At 31.2% G+C, this 15,116-nt stretch overlaps 2 protein-coding genes, 1 long non-coding RNA gene and 2 other non-coding genes across 7 annotated transcripts; all 5 read right to left on the reverse strand.

Moving 5' to 3' along the window:
• Positions 1 to 5,584: 5,584 nt before the first annotated feature.
• Positions 5,585 to 6,684, reverse strand: LOC110626238. Of its 2 annotated transcripts, none has more exons than XM_021772029.2 (3): positions 6,486 to 6,684; positions 6,272 to 6,379; positions 5,585 to 6,011 (listed from the first exon to the last, which is right to left on the reverse strand). In XM_021772029.2, the coding sequence occupies exons 1-3, from the start codon at positions 6,645 to 6,647 to the stop codon at positions 5,940 to 5,942; spliced, it is 342 nt and encodes a 113-aa protein (XP_021627721.2). In that variant the 5' UTR covers positions 6,648 to 6,684; the 3' UTR covers positions 5,585 to 5,939. The 2 variants fall into 2 exon arrangements, with proteins under 2 accessions (XP_021627721.2, XP_021627720.2); XM_021772028.2 differs by having other exon boundaries at positions 5,585 to 6,156.
• Positions 6,682 to 7,119, reverse strand: LOC122725179. Its single transcript, XR_006352638.1, has 3 exons — positions 7,100 to 7,119; positions 6,894 to 7,017; positions 6,682 to 6,812 (listed from the first exon to the last, which is right to left on the reverse strand). It is a non-coding gene; the product is annotated as an uncharacterized LOC122725179 (long non-coding RNA).
• Positions 7,120 to 9,152: 2,033 nt separating this feature from the next.
• TRNAK-CUU lies at positions 9,153 to 9,225 on the reverse strand. Its single transcript has one exon. It is a non-coding gene; the product is annotated as a tRNA-Lys (tRNA).
• Positions 9,226 to 9,350: 125 nt separating this feature from the next.
• On the reverse strand, positions 9,351 to 9,423 carry TRNAK-CUU. Its single transcript has one exon. It is a non-coding gene; the product is annotated as a tRNA-Lys (tRNA).
• Positions 9,424 to 10,664: 1,241 nt separating this feature from the next.
• LOC110626905 lies at positions 10,665 to 14,422 on the reverse strand. 2 transcript variants are annotated; one of them, XM_021773086.2, is made up of 3 exons: positions 13,939 to 14,422; positions 13,635 to 13,706; positions 10,665 to 11,975 (listed from the first exon to the last, which is right to left on the reverse strand). In XM_021773086.2, the coding sequence occupies exon 3, from the start codon at positions 11,907 to 11,909 to the stop codon at positions 10,947 to 10,949; it is 963 nt and encodes a 320-aa protein (XP_021628778.1). In that variant the 5' UTR covers positions 11,910 to 11,975; positions 13,635 to 13,706; positions 13,939 to 14,422; the 3' UTR covers positions 10,665 to 10,946. The 2 variants fall into 2 exon arrangements, with proteins under 2 accessions (XP_021628778.1, XP_021628779.1); XM_021773087.2 differs by having other exon boundaries at positions 10,665 to 11,944; positions 13,939 to 14,418.
• Between the last annotated feature and the right edge of the window lie 694 nt (positions 14,423 to 15,116).

Consider the following 15,116-nt stretch of genomic DNA (forward strand, 5'->3'; position numbering starts at 1 on the left):
GTTCGGTTTACAATTTAAAAGAATTCGGTTAAATCGGTTTTTGCCGGTTCAATTCGGTACCGAACCGAACCGACCGATGCACACCCCTAGCTGGTACAAGCTCATGTAATAGAATAGTAGTGGACATGTACTATGTAATGGTTTAGATTTATGCTTTGCCCTAGTTTATGTTTTGTATATCCCTGTTTATCATGATCTTTATGTAAAAGTTTTAATGATAAGTTATGTTGAACCAAGCTTGAGGCATGTGATGTTTACCATACTAGAGCATTTGATGAGGGCTCTAGTGTGGGTTTTATGTATACAGTTTATGGAGCATGTACAGGTTGAGCTTGGTATATGAGAAGTTTAAATTTTTTTATGAAAATGTATGATCATGTATGGGATTTTATCAGGTACACAGGATGCATAGTAGGCTTGCTACGGGTTCCGGATACCTTAAGTCGATCTGAATCCTAGCGCCGGTAGCGGTCCGGTTTCCGGGTCGTTACATCTTTACTTAAAGAGGTAAGGTATAAATGATCTTCTTATTGTTTGTCTTTATGTTGATGATAATATATATGGATTCTTCTTCTTCTCTAATTAATGAGTTCAAGTTTTGCATGGAGAAAAAGTTTGAAATGTCATATTTGTGGATGTTGCATTATTTTCTTGGATTAGAAGTCAAGCAGGTTGAAGGTAGAATCTTTGTGTCACAAAGGAAATATGCAATTGATTTACTTAAGAGATTTAATATGTTGAATTGTAAGACTGCAGCTACCCCTATGAATTTAAATGAGAAGTTGCAGGTTGATGATGGAACTGAACTAGCTAATACAAGTTATTTTAGAAGTATGGTTAGTTGCCTAATTTACTTGACGCATACAAGACCTAATATTTCCTTTTCAGTTGGGGTAATTTTCAGATTTATGCACTATCCTTCAAAGCATTATCTTGGAACTGCAAAAAGTCATGCGTTATATAGCTGGTACTGTTGATTTCGAATTGTGGTATACAAGAGTCGCGGATTTTAGACTGTCTAGTTTTAGTGATAGTGATTGGGCTGAATGTTTGGAGGACAAAAGAAATACTTTAGGTTATATGTTTAAGATTGCGTCGGCAACTATTTGCTGGAGTTCTAAAAAATAAAGTACAATAGCACTGTCTTCATTAGAAATAGAATATTTAGTTGTAACTGTATCAGCATGTCAAGGAATTTGGCTAAAGAAGAATTCTTGCAGATTTATGGCAAGAACAAGATGGAGCAACTGAGATTTATTATGACAATAAAGCAGCAATTGCAATGTCTAAAAATTCAGCTTTTCATTGAAGAGCAAAGCATATAAATATTCTAGTTCACTTTATTCGTGATCTTATAGTATAAATGATCAAGTGGCAAATATTCTCACAAAGTCATTTTCTCGAGACAAGCATGTCTATTTCATAAATCAACTTGGAGTGTGCAATTATGAATCAAGAGGGTGTGTTAAAGATCTGAAGTGTAAAACAGATTAGACTATCAAATATATTGCAATCTCTAAATAAGATCGTCAATTTTCAAATCTAGTTTACTAATTTCAATTAGTTACTTTTTTAGCTATATGATATATTATCTAATTTCAGTATTGTTCAAATTCAAATAACTAATTTTATTTTCCTGCGATCTTCTATCCCCTTTCCCAACACTCTCATGGTAGCACTGGATATTCCATGAATTTTGAAGCTTCAAATCTTGAATAGCTAGCTATTTTCTGGATCCATGCTTCCAAATTACACACTGTGCCTGAAATTTCATATATATATACATATATATATAAATTATATAAAAAAATTTAAATGTATTTTTAATATAATCACTAAAAAATATTGATAATCTGAGATCTAGAGAAAATAGGGTTTACAATAATTGAGTAAATTTAGTCTGAGAGGAGGATCCCCTCTCCTTTTATTCTTTTCCTTTGTCTGCTAGTGCCGTCTAACAGCCTTACTGCTATTGGGCCACCTATTTCTGTCATATGGATACGGACGTACAAAAATATCAAACGTCTGCTCCATGCGTAACGGCCATTTAATTCCCCCCTAGCACGCGTGTAGGCAGATCTGCTGGACGGATAGGCCGGTTATCCCATCTCCTGATAAGTCTCAGAACTGGGCAGGGCTTGAGGAGACTGAGGCCTAAGGGAGGCTCGACTTTAAGGTTGGGTGGTCTAGACCGGCTCATTGAGGGGGCTTTTTGATCCATGGATCAGAGTTGTCATCATGAACCTGGCCTTATATCGGGGTAGTGAAATACAACGGTCATCAAATATATTTTTCAAATTATAGAAAGTAAAATTTATATTTTTATAGATAAGAAAGCACATGTATCCAGTACCTTGAATAGCGTTCTAAAAAAGTTAAAAATGATAAGAATTAAATTGAGATAAATAAATTTATAAAAATAATATAAAGAAAAATGTATTCATTACAAATTCCAATTTCATCTGTTTATTAAATCAATCTAAAAATTAAATTTAGGGAAACTGAACAAATTAATTTTTTTAATCGAATCTCGAGTAGCTGCTTGATTCATTATTGAGCAAATTTCTCAGCAACAATTGTTAAGCACGTAGCAAACAAAGGGATTGGGCTGCCATGCAGAGGCATATATAAACCATGCAAAAACATATATACATTATCCATGACTGTGATGAAATGGTAAGTCATCACATGCTACCATGTGAGGGGATGGGTCCTTTTCATACTCTTTTATAATTTCCTTTTTCATATATTTCTTTTAAAATATAATAATAAAACCAGCCTTTGTTTTAATTTGTTCCATATCTACCAACCCTATTGAACTGCAGTGGCCACTCACGAGCATGTCCTTTAGATAATGTTCATTTGTCCGCATTAGCAATTCAGTCGAGTATTTATTCTATTTATGAGAATTAAACTCTTAATTTTAATTTAATTAATATAAAAATAAAAACCCTATTAACCTCACTCTCTTATCATCATCAATATCATGCTTTTTGATGATGATATGGTAGCTGCAGTGGTCCTCCTCCCATTCTATAGACAAGGGTCCTCCCAGTTCTTTCTCTTTGTCACCTTCAATTCCTTTCTTTCTCTCTTTCTCTCTTGAGAGCTTAACTATGTTCTTTTATATAAAGGAGCTGTGAGGTATGGTCATGGTAGAGAGAGTAAAATTTTGGTAAAAAAAAAAAGAGAAAGTCCTGTCATGCTTTTCCACAGCTTTCTTGAACTTCTTCTTCTTCATCTTCTGCTTGATTTTGGCTTAGAAGTTCAAGAAAGCTGTGGGAGAACATGGCAATTCAGGACTTTGAGTTTATATTTTCTCTCCAATTCTTGAATTAAACCCTTTATTTATTTTTCTTTCTCATTCATTTATTTCAGGCATATTTCCCCCTTTGATTTTGCTCTCATGAATCTGGAACTTTGATATTTAAGGTAAGCTGTTAGAGTATGGATAATTCATTGTGTTCTGATTTTATCTATATTTTTTTTCCTAATGATTTTAATTTATAGTTTATTAACTACCTTTTATCTGGCAAAGAAAAAATTAATTACCCATTTATTTGATTTTTTTTTTAAATTCAATTTCTTTCTTTAAAGATAATTAAGTTGAAATTCATGGAGTTTTCTATAAAATACTATTTTTTTTTTTAGGAGATAGTTTTCTGTACAAAATCTGACAATGGAAAGAGATTGTATAACAGATTGTTGCATTGCATGTGTAACAGATGAAGATTCCTTTTAATTAGTTTTATTATTTTATTTTATTTTTATTTACAGTAGCACCCAATATTATTAATTTCTTTCTGTTGCTTTTTTCTTTTCTCTCTTTGTCTTTCCTTTTGGCAGTTTCCCTTTTCTATTTATATAAAAATATTTATTTCCATATGGTATTAAAGGATAATGTTTTTATATAATTTCAGATCTTTCTGTGATGAATCTGAACCTTTTTCTGGGATCCCATATTGGTTTGTCTCCCAAAAAGCAGCCTTCAATTTCCACCTTCAAACTTTGGCTGCTGGAAAAGGATTAATTAATTAATTTCCAAGAAAATATATATTTTTAACTGCATTATATGCTTTTTGTTTTATTTTATTATTGATATTTATAATATATAAAATTATAATAATATTTTATTTAAAAATAAATTCCATTTTAAAATATATTAAAAAATATCCTTGAGTTTTCCGCAAACAATACTTGACAAAATAAAAAATAAAAAAAAAGGAACTTTCCTTTTCAAAGGTGGCAAATATTGGTAAGAGTCTCTTAAAAGAGGAGTCTTTTTCCTCCTAGGAGGAACTCTTTTTTTCTCTCCCCAGTTTTTTTTTTTTCTTTTTTTCTTCTTCATTTAAATGTTAGAGAGTCTCTATCTAAAATATTTTCAGTAAACTCTTAACCCTGTTTTCTCTAATTTATAAGTCTTTATTTCTAAATCGTATATCATAAAGAGAAAATAATTCATCAATACTTATTTATAATAAACCTAAAAATAATATGAATTTGAGATTTTGATACAAAAACTAAAATAATACTAAAAAAAATTCAGTCTAAAAATATTGAATATCCTTTAGAATTTAGTAAAATCAGTCGAATCTTAAGAGATTCGATTAAGGCGAGCCAAATTTTAAAAAAATTCAACTAAATTTCTTGAAATTCAATAGAACTAACTAAATTGATTTAGAATTCGGTAATGTCAGATAAAATGCCAGACAACGAGTCAAAGTAGTGTTATTCGCTTTGTTGTTAATTCTAAATCAAATTATAATTATGTTATCCTTTATTAAGGATAAATAAATATAAATTTTAATAACAATATTTTATATATTCTATATATTAATTTAGAATTCATTAATTTGTAAACTCTATTAATTTTGGTAGAATTTATCTATATATATAGCCATTTTCATAATTAAATATGTAAAATATGTTGAAAAATAAAAAGATGCATGATTTAGTAATTTGTTTTTTAATATTATTATTATTTATAAATCGGTTTATATTTTAAAAATTCATTAAATGTGTTTATATTATGCAGGGCTTAATTATATAATACTTTTACTCAATTTTCTTTATTTTTCCTATTATAAAACACTACAAAAAAACAGGGTATCAGTGACGGATTTTTCCGTCGCTGAAAGTAAAAAATCCGTCGCTGAAACTTTCAGCGACGGATTCGCTTAAAGTCATGTCGCTAATTTTTTCCGACGGTTTGGGCGTCCGTCGGAAATATTAGCGACGGATTTCCGACGGATCTTAACTCCGTCGGAAAAATTTGCGACGGATTCTCCGACGGATAATTCCGTCGGAAAGTTTTAGCGACGAGATTTTTCGTCGCTAAATCCGTCGGAATATCTAAATTCATCCTATAATAATCCGTCGCTAATCTGTCAAAAATCATTAGCGACGAAAATTTTCCGTCGGAAATCCGTCGGAAATTTTAAAACATTTTAATAAATATTCTTTTGAATCCGTAGCTAGTCCGTTAAAATTCGATCATAAAAAAAAAATTCTTGCATTTATTTAGATATTTCCTGTATAATTAAATAATTTATAATTAAGAATCACATTGAATATAAATCAAATATTTCATAATACTTAACAATGTTCATAAAATTTAAAATAAATCTATAATATTTAACAATATTCATAAAATTTAAAATAAATTCATAATACTTTACAATGTTCATAAAATTAAAAAGAAATCCATAATACTTAACAATATTTATAAAATTTAAAACTAATCTATGAATTTGTTGAATCATCTGAATCTGCAGTTGTGTTATGCGGTGAAGATATATTTTTGTTCTTCAATGATATCATCTGATCTTTTATCTGTTTTTCTATCTGCACTCGCATTTGCTCTTGCATTTGCTCTTGCATTTGCTCCATGTCTTGTTTCATTTTGATTCGGTTTTGCTCTAATATTTGTTCAACCTCCTCTAAAGAAAACATAGTTTGAGAAGGTCCTCCAGGATGAGCTGATGTGCATGAGAAAGATGTAGTTGGAGTTCCTGATTTTGCAATATCAGAGGATCCAAAACCATAAACTCTTCATTTGCTACTTCCAGAAATTTCAATCCACTTATTCAAATCAAAAGCAGACGGACTCTCACAATTGTCATTCACATTTTCAGCAATTGCACTCAAATAAGCTCCCTAAGTAAAAAAAAAAGAAAATATAATAAACATTTCATGAATCATACACAACTAATGATAACATAACAATTAAAAAAATAATGTGATAACATTAAATAAGCAAAAAGTAACTTACATCAACTCGTCGTGATTTTCCATCAATGTAAACACCTTGACTCCCCTTTTTTGTGTGAGTTGCACGAAATAGTTCAAGTTGAGTTGGTTGTCTACCCAACTTCTTTGCCTACAAAAAAGAAATAGTCACACAACACAAGATGCACGAATAATTTCTAGCCATCTATATAAAAATAGAATTGTATAAATAAAAGTAAAAAATAAAAGAGTTATACCAATCTATTCTCATGAACCTCCAATTTTATTGAACCACCAGAGTGTTTCGTAATAGTCCCATCTTTTTCTACGTTTCTATTTGCTTTACCAGCTTCTGATTTCTTTCTCCACTCTGGTGTACTCCAATAAGCAACAAGTTCATTCCATATCTCTGCCTCCATCCAATCTGGTCCTAAATTGTATAGATAAGCAACATCTGGCTTCTTGTGCTTGCGCAACAATTCGCTCCTAACTCTATTAAGAATGTCTCGCAATCTTTCCTTACCTACCTTTTCCCAAGCAATTCGAACCATACCTTCTTCACTCTCATCCCATGTATATCGACTCTACAAATAACAATCAGTGTTATGTAAATTTAAAAAACTTAAAATGCATATTATAAATTTTAGAATATAAGTTGTATTTACCCGAAAAAGTCCGAAGAGCTCGTCTTTTATCTTTAAAGGTATTTCTGACCAAGTTTTCCATGGAGCAGTGTAGCGCATCTTAATGTCATTAGTGATTGATCTAGTAACTGTGGAATCTAAAAAACTGCAATATTTTTTATATATAATGAGTAGTTGTAAGTAATAATACATATTAAATCAATAGCAAAAAGTTGTATATGACTTACACATTTCCTTTCAATCAATCAATTGTCGATCAGAAGGGTTTGATGGGATAGGATGTCCCAAGTTCGGACCTCTAGTTCGAACTGATGATGATGAGGATGCGTTTGTTTGCCCCCCTAATGCTTGTGGAGTGTGCTACAGTGTTTCCTCCTGCACCTGTACTGCCTCATTTGTTTCATTCATTGAGAGTTGCTGGCTATGTCCTCTACCTCTAGATGATACTGCTCTTCGAGGCATCTAAAAAAATAATTGTCCATTAGTTTTAATTAACAATAAAGACAAACAATATATAAAACCTTAATCAATATACAAATTCAACTCTAATTATATACTAATTTAAGAAATCAAACACACTAATCAATTTAACAATACATATCAAAGTAGAGTTGAATAAAGGCATGTAAAGTACACCGACAAAGCCAAACTATACATATCAAAAGTTATGAAAATGAGTTATAAAAAAAATTGAATAATTTTTCATACAAATGTTTACAATAATTAAAAAAAACATTAGAAAAGGAATATGTAAAACAAACAATACCTTTTCTTTTAAAGACCTATTAAGTTTTTTTCATGATTATAGTATTTTTTAAATTAAGCTATATTATTGTGTTGATTTAGTATTTTTTAGAAAATTTAAAATATTATTTTAGAAAAGGACCATTACTATTTATTTTATCTATTTGATTAAGACTTTAAGTATTTTATGTATTTGATTAAGACTTTATTTTATTTATTTGATTAAGACATTATTATTTAAAATTTCCAATTAAATTATAAATAATAATTAATTAAATAATTTACTAATTATCTGAAAAATTAATTATTAAATTACTGTCTATTTATCTATAAAATTTCATGGTTATTTTTTTTTATTTTTTTGAATATTTAACATGTTACCTTAAACTATTTTATCCTATATTTATCACAATTATATACTAATTGTTTTAATATTTTTTATAATTATTTTAAAATTTCATAATATAATTTTATAAAAAATAAGATTTTGAATCAAAGAAATAAAATTTCCAATACATATAGTTTTTTCAACTTCTAATTATAAAAATTAAAGCAAATCAATTTAGTAATAAGTTTTAATTTAATATATTAAAATAAAATAAATTAAAAAATTAAATTTAAGCTTTCTGCAGCGGCAGCGAGCTGCTGCGGCAGCGAGCTGCTGCGGCGAGCGACGAGCGGCGAGCGTCCAGCAGCGGCGGCGGCGATTGCGGCAAAGAGAAAGGTGTCGGAGAGAGGAGAAAAGAGCAGAGGAGTGAAAGAGGGGCTGCTAAAATCAAAAGAGATATAAGGAAATTATTAGGGTTTTTTTCTTTTATATTTGCGTTTTTTCTGACGGATTAGCGACGGAATAAATTCCGTCGCTAATATTTTACAAATCCGTCGCTAATCTGTCACTAATCCGTCAGAAATATAAATATATATTATTCGTCGCTGATCCGTCGCTAAATCCGTCGCTAATTTTATTTTTTCCGACGGAAGTGTTTTCCGTCACTAAATCCGTCGCTGATAGTCAGCTTTTTTGTAGTGAAACCATGAAAAGAAAATTATGCTTTTGTATTTTAGAGGAATTGTGTTTTCCATTTTCAAAATCCATAACCCCATCGATCTATTCTCGTTGTCCCTTCCCCAAATTCTCTTTCTCCCTATCATTTTATCTACAAATCCCTGGAATTATCTCAATAAGTATACAAATCTCCAAATCATAATTCTCATTTTTTAAATTTTAATTTATTTTAACTCATTAATATTATTAAGCTTTTAAAAAAAATTATTTATTAATTAAAAAAAAGTATTCGAAATTTGAATATATATATATATATATATATATCAAATGTGGTAGAAGTAGTTAATTGTAATAAAATTTTCAAATAAGATTTCAAGAATATTTTATAGAACCGTGGGGCTCGAACCCACGACTTGAAGAAACTATTAGTTACTATATATTTTCTTAAATTGTCACTGTAAAAAGAAAAAAAAAAACAAAAAAACAAAAAAGCAAAAAAAAACTTGTTAAACATTAAAAGAAAATAAAGTCGCCCACCATGGGGCTCGAACCCACGACCACAAGGTTAAGAGCCTTGCGCTCTACCAACTGAGCTAGACGGGCTTCCAGGGCTCGAACCCACGACTTAGAAGAAACTATTAGTTACGATGTATTTTCTTAAATTGTCACTGTAAATAAAATATAAAAAAAAAAAAAAAAACTTGTTAAACATTAAGAGAAAATAAAGTCGCCCACCGTGGGGCTCGAACCCACGACCACAAGGTTAAGAGCCTTGCGCTCTACCAACTGAGCTAGACGGGCTTCTTGTTTTCAACTTCTCGGAAAAATATAAAGAAATGAACATATGTTGCAAATGTGAAAGAACATTTTTAGTAGATAAAATCCTGTCCAAACTTTTTTTTTTTGTATATATATTTGGTTAATTAATAAGATGGAATGACTCTGAAATTTATGGAAGTTTTTAATTTCATAAACTATTAATTGAGAAAATTTAATTATGGTCAAAATTTTATTAAGAGAGAACATGATCATAATATCACCATTTACCATTATCATTTCAACAGCATTTAAATTTTATAAAAGATATGTTTCTTTTTAATTGTGAGCGTGATGTATTGAAGATGCATCATAGAGAAAACTATTAGTGGAAATATATGTTACACTAGAGAGATATTTCTATTAAAATTTTAAAAATTATATTAAATTTTACAAACTTTTCAGCATAATCTTAATTATGGGGCAGTGAAGAATTTTTTTATAAACTTTTCAGTAATTATGGGGCGGTGAAGAATTTAAGTTTTTAATATATATTATTTAGTATCTAAAATTTATTAATTCAACTAATTTAAATTTAGTCTTAACGGCTTTATTAAACATCATTTTTAAAAACGTTTCATACCCAAAATTCAAAATAAATCAAAATATAAGTATTTTAGGGGATGCAAGTGTTAATTTGAACATAATTCAAAGAATCAAAAAGACATTCAACTTGACCTAGTCAATATATAAGAATTAAATGGTAGAGTTAAAATGCTAATTCCTATATATGTTTTCTCTCAGTGCTTTGTATTGAGATTTTAATTATTTTTTACTGTCTATGATAGAGTTATATTGAAATGACAGAGTTAAATTATTCTTAGTTAATAAAAGAAGAATTAATGTATGATTATATAAGAGTTCAATTGAAATAACATTTTACAATAATTTATTCCAAGCTGGGGATTCATAAATGTTAATGGAGTTGAAATATTCAAGGTTTAATATCCCTTTTGAAACTACAGACACATTATGCACGCACATCAGACAACTGAGGAAAACTCAATCCCACTGATGGACTACTTGCAACTAAGTTCAGCAACAAAAGCCACTTCAGGCCAAACAAATGAATAAATCCTATGCAAATACGTCTGAAGGCACATCAACGTCCTAGGTCTACATGTGTTTTCAAATAAATAACTGTTAGGTTCCTTCCTTTTTGTCTGTTGATGGAAAGAATACTTGGGCATCATAGTCTAAGCTAAAGGGGGAAATAGAGGCAGTAATAATCGTACATTTTGCTCAATGGACATACTTTGAAATTGATGTGAATTCAGGTTGACATGTTATCCAAACATTGTCACTTAAAAAAGATTGTCCCCATGGCAAGATATAGATATTAACAAACAACTCTACTTTGGTCCTAGAAATCATTTCTGGACTGTTTTGCACAGATGTCTCCTTTGCAAATTTGACATTTTCGACTGCTTATGTCAGAAAGTGTAAAGCAGGCTACCCATCATCACACTCCAAAGCTAGACAAAGCATATTGGTTATCAAATCTTTCTTCAGTTCGATCCTGGGTCAAGCACAGGAAGCCTGCAGTGTAGGCTGATTGATTTATCTGTTTGACGTGTTCCAGGAATGAAGAATTGAAATATTACTGTCAAGCAAGCACCTGGAGGAACAATCCCATAGAAAGCACAGTCTGGTTTAGCCAGATGACATTGAAGACTTTTGGAAAAATGCCTTACACTTACTTGGACAGACTGAGCATCTCCCCTTAAAATTGCCCTCTGTGACCGAGACTGAGCACTTAAATTCTGATCCTCTGGTGGAGCTTGTGCTTTGTCTCCAATAACCAACAATTTCCGGAATTCAGCACCAAGTGTGATCAATGTAGTTGATATTTGCACGTGAAGATCACCATACTTGCTTATAGAGACATTTAGTAAATCACCAACATGCTTCATCCTGTCCACATAGCTTTGCAACTGATTCAAGTCTGGAACTTGAACCAAAGTCTGAGGCAGATCTTGGGCCATATCAAGAGCAGTTTGAAGTTCCAGCACTTGAGCTCTGGACAATGGTTTTGATATTGGTACATCCTGAATAACTGCCGATTTATAACCCTTAGTTTCAAAGGTAAGATAAGGCGTTGGCTGAGTACAATTTGGCGGTAGTTTCTTCACCAATTTAATCTGGAGACGATTTTCAGTGGCTCCACCACCGCCATATTCACTGCAAATACTGACACTGCTTCGTACAGCGCGGTAGAGAAGTGAAATGTCAATGGCAAAAGCAATGCGATCCTCATTCTGGCTGGAAATGCGATAATCATCAAAGAGAGCCTCTTTTCGAAATTGAGCAATGGATTGAACTCCATCCCCATTGAGAAGGTTGTGAAGGAAGAAAGTGTGGTCCCTAGTGAGGAAAAGGTGGCATACCTTTCCCATTTTTTCTAAGGCAGGTAGGAACCTCCTTTCTAACAGGCTAACACCATTCTCCGTGATAAATGCCTTGAACTTCATCCCTCCCTCTGTCTCTTTCTGATTCTGTTAACCAACTCTTTGAAAAAATAGTAGTAAGTACTGCCACTGCACAGAAAGAGAAACCACAACCATGACAAAAGAAGACATATTTCAAATGTATGAGACATACTTAATCCTTATTGAACTTATTCTATAAATTTGAACTGTCATGAGCTTTCCTCCCTAGATCTACCATCTTTGAGGGTTGAATACTACTGTTGTCCATAATGCTAATAACACATGTTTCACACCTCACCACCTTCACACTAGTTGAATTACATAATAGACTAGCACATCCTGCAAGCCAATGATGAAATACAAGTCCCCCGATAATAAAGATGGCACAAGAAAACACCACCCATTTTAATGTTTGACATCCACAATCTAGTGCCAAAATTTAATGATAAGTATGCATAGAATAATTCTCATCAACAACCTATCATCAATCACAATCACTAAGCCATAAAAAGAAATTGCCAGTTAAAAAGAGAAAGGTACAACCACAGCATTACTATAAAATTGCAAAGTTAATAGACAAAGCACCAGAGTGATGTAATAGCTAGGAAGTGGCCTGCAAGTACCTACTACTACTACAAAACGTAGTACACTATATTCTGCAGATTAACAGAGCTAAGAACATTCATGTCTGACTGTCAAGAAAAATATTAGCTACCCTTCCGATTTTTTTCTTCTGAAAAAAAAACCTACTGGGGGATTTTACAATATTCAGCACAAGACTATGTTTCTTTCCTGAGTTTTATCACACACCAATTTCCATTTCTACCATAGTGAAGCCTACAGATATTCACCACTCCAGTAAAATATTTTGCTAGGGATTTATACATAAATTGCAGATACCAAATTCAAGAGAAATAACTGCATAAATTGCAATTATGTTGCAGTACTCACCAGCTATATCGTTAAATTTGATCATATATAGTCAAATTTCCTTCCCCGTACTCTCTCAGAACCAAACAGAAAAATAGATCTGATGATTGGTCAGTAGGGGGTGAGCATTGGATCAGTTTAGTTTAAAATTGGACCGAACTAAAAACCGAATTGGAGATAGTTTTTTAAATAGGACCGAACAAGAGGGAAAATCAAATGTGATTCAGTTCGGTTCAGTTGTTTCGATTGAATGGACTGATTTTTTTATTTTTTTTAATGGTTTTTATAACTAATGCAGATTACAGATTACAGAATGCAGATTACATATTGTGCTGGTGGACCACCACAACGTGCTTATAATAGTCCATAAAGACATCTATCCAAATGCTTATTATCTTTGCAAATAGATCAACCAATAAACTCTATGCCTCCAACTCCAAGGCCTGGAAATCATATAATAGCTTCCTCAAAGCAATTAAAATTATTACTTTATGAGCTTTCGCAGAGCTTTTTTTTTTGGGTGGGTGGGTGGGTGGTGGTGGGAGGGAAGAGGCAGGACTAGTGTCCAAATGATCTCACTTGATAAAATTGTCAAAAGTTTTCATTCAAATTGAGATGCTGATATTTCAAATGCAGCAGTAAAATACTACCGAAAATAAAAATGGCTGAATGAAATCAATAACCCTAAAGACTCCAAAATAAGCAAAGCTGACAACCAAAATAAGAGATTAATCTATCAAGGAGACATGAACTAAAAGAACAATCAGTTAAGAGAAACGTAACATCTATTTGGACTTATTTCAAGTACAAGTCACAAGTAGGATATCAATTTCTAACCAGATAGGTGGTGAAGCCCACTGCTTCCAACTTCAGTATCTGACAACACTAAGCATTTCAAACGTTGGAGGCCTAAAAACAAATGATAAGAAAATCAGCACTGCTAGTAGAAGGAGTTGGAAAAAAGGGCAGCATATTACACCTAGGACAACTTTAAATTAATAGAGAGAAAAGAAGTGATAAAAAAATTAGAGAGAAAATTTAGTACAAATTAGAATACAGAGAAATTAAAATTATTCCACTAGCACCACAGTACCACTGGTGGTGCTACAGTGCTACGACATATAGAATACAGAGTACAGACCTGGTGGTGGTGCTACTGTGCTAGGTGTACAACGGAGTGGCCGAGTGGGGATTGTCCGACTGAGGTCTGGTCAGCAATGGAGGAGCAGACAACGGCACGGTGAACAGCAGGCAACGAGGAGCTCAACTAGCGAACAAGGGCCGACGGCGACAGAGGGGGCAACAAAACAAACCCGTGACTCGTGAGGAAGGAGGAGAGGATTTCGGAGAGAAATCAACGAAACAAACAACGATCTTTTCGGAGAGCAATCGACGACGGCGTGACTCGTGAGGAAGGAGGAGAGGATTGGGGTTTCCGAGAGCAATCGACGACGGCGTCTTGCGTTAGCGTGCGTGAGGAGAGACCGAGAGAAGGTGGATTTCGGTTTCCAGACTTACGGGTGTAGCTATACGTGAGTCATCCGCTCCATAAAAGCTCGAGCGAGAAAACTGACCGAGCTCGAGCTTCAATTTTGAAGTTAGTCATTTAAACGATAGCTAAATAATATTCTGCTTTTTAAAACTCGCGAGTTAACTTATTTTTATACTCGTGAATCGAATATACTTGTTAAATAGATTTGCTTTACTAAATAAATCTGTAAATTAATTCATTAAATAAGCTTGTAAATAAATTTATTAAATAAGGTTAAAAACGTTAACAAATTAATTAAATAAATATATAAATAAACTTATATATTATTTTATATTAATATTTAATATATATTATTTTATATAAAAAATAAATTTATTATTAATATATTAAAATTATTTATTATATAATCATAATATTAATTTAATTTTTTATTATAAAATTAAAATTAAATTGTAAATAAAATGAAATGAGAACTTTAATTTTTAACAACTAAATATATAATATAAAAAATGATAATAATTATAAAAATATATTATTAATAATTAATTAGATAAATGATGTATATTATATTTATAAATAGTTTTATAATTATAATTATAATTTAAATAGTATATATATATTTATAAAAAGAAATATTAAAATATAAATAAGTAATATAGAATATAAAATTAAATTAATATTTGTTTGTAAATATTTAATAAATTATTTTAAAAAATTAATATTATTAAATAATTAAAATAAAAATAACTATAAAATTATAAAATATAAAATACTATAAATACTTGAAAATCACACTCTTAAAAATCACACATAATCAATATAAATTA

Source organism: Manihot esculenta, chromosome 11 (genome assembly GCF_001659605.2).
Source record: "Manihot esculenta cultivar AM560-2 chromosome 11, M.esculenta_v8, whole genome shotgun sequence".
NCBI lineage: Eukaryota > Viridiplantae > Streptophyta > Magnoliopsida > Malpighiales > Euphorbiaceae > Manihot > Manihot esculenta.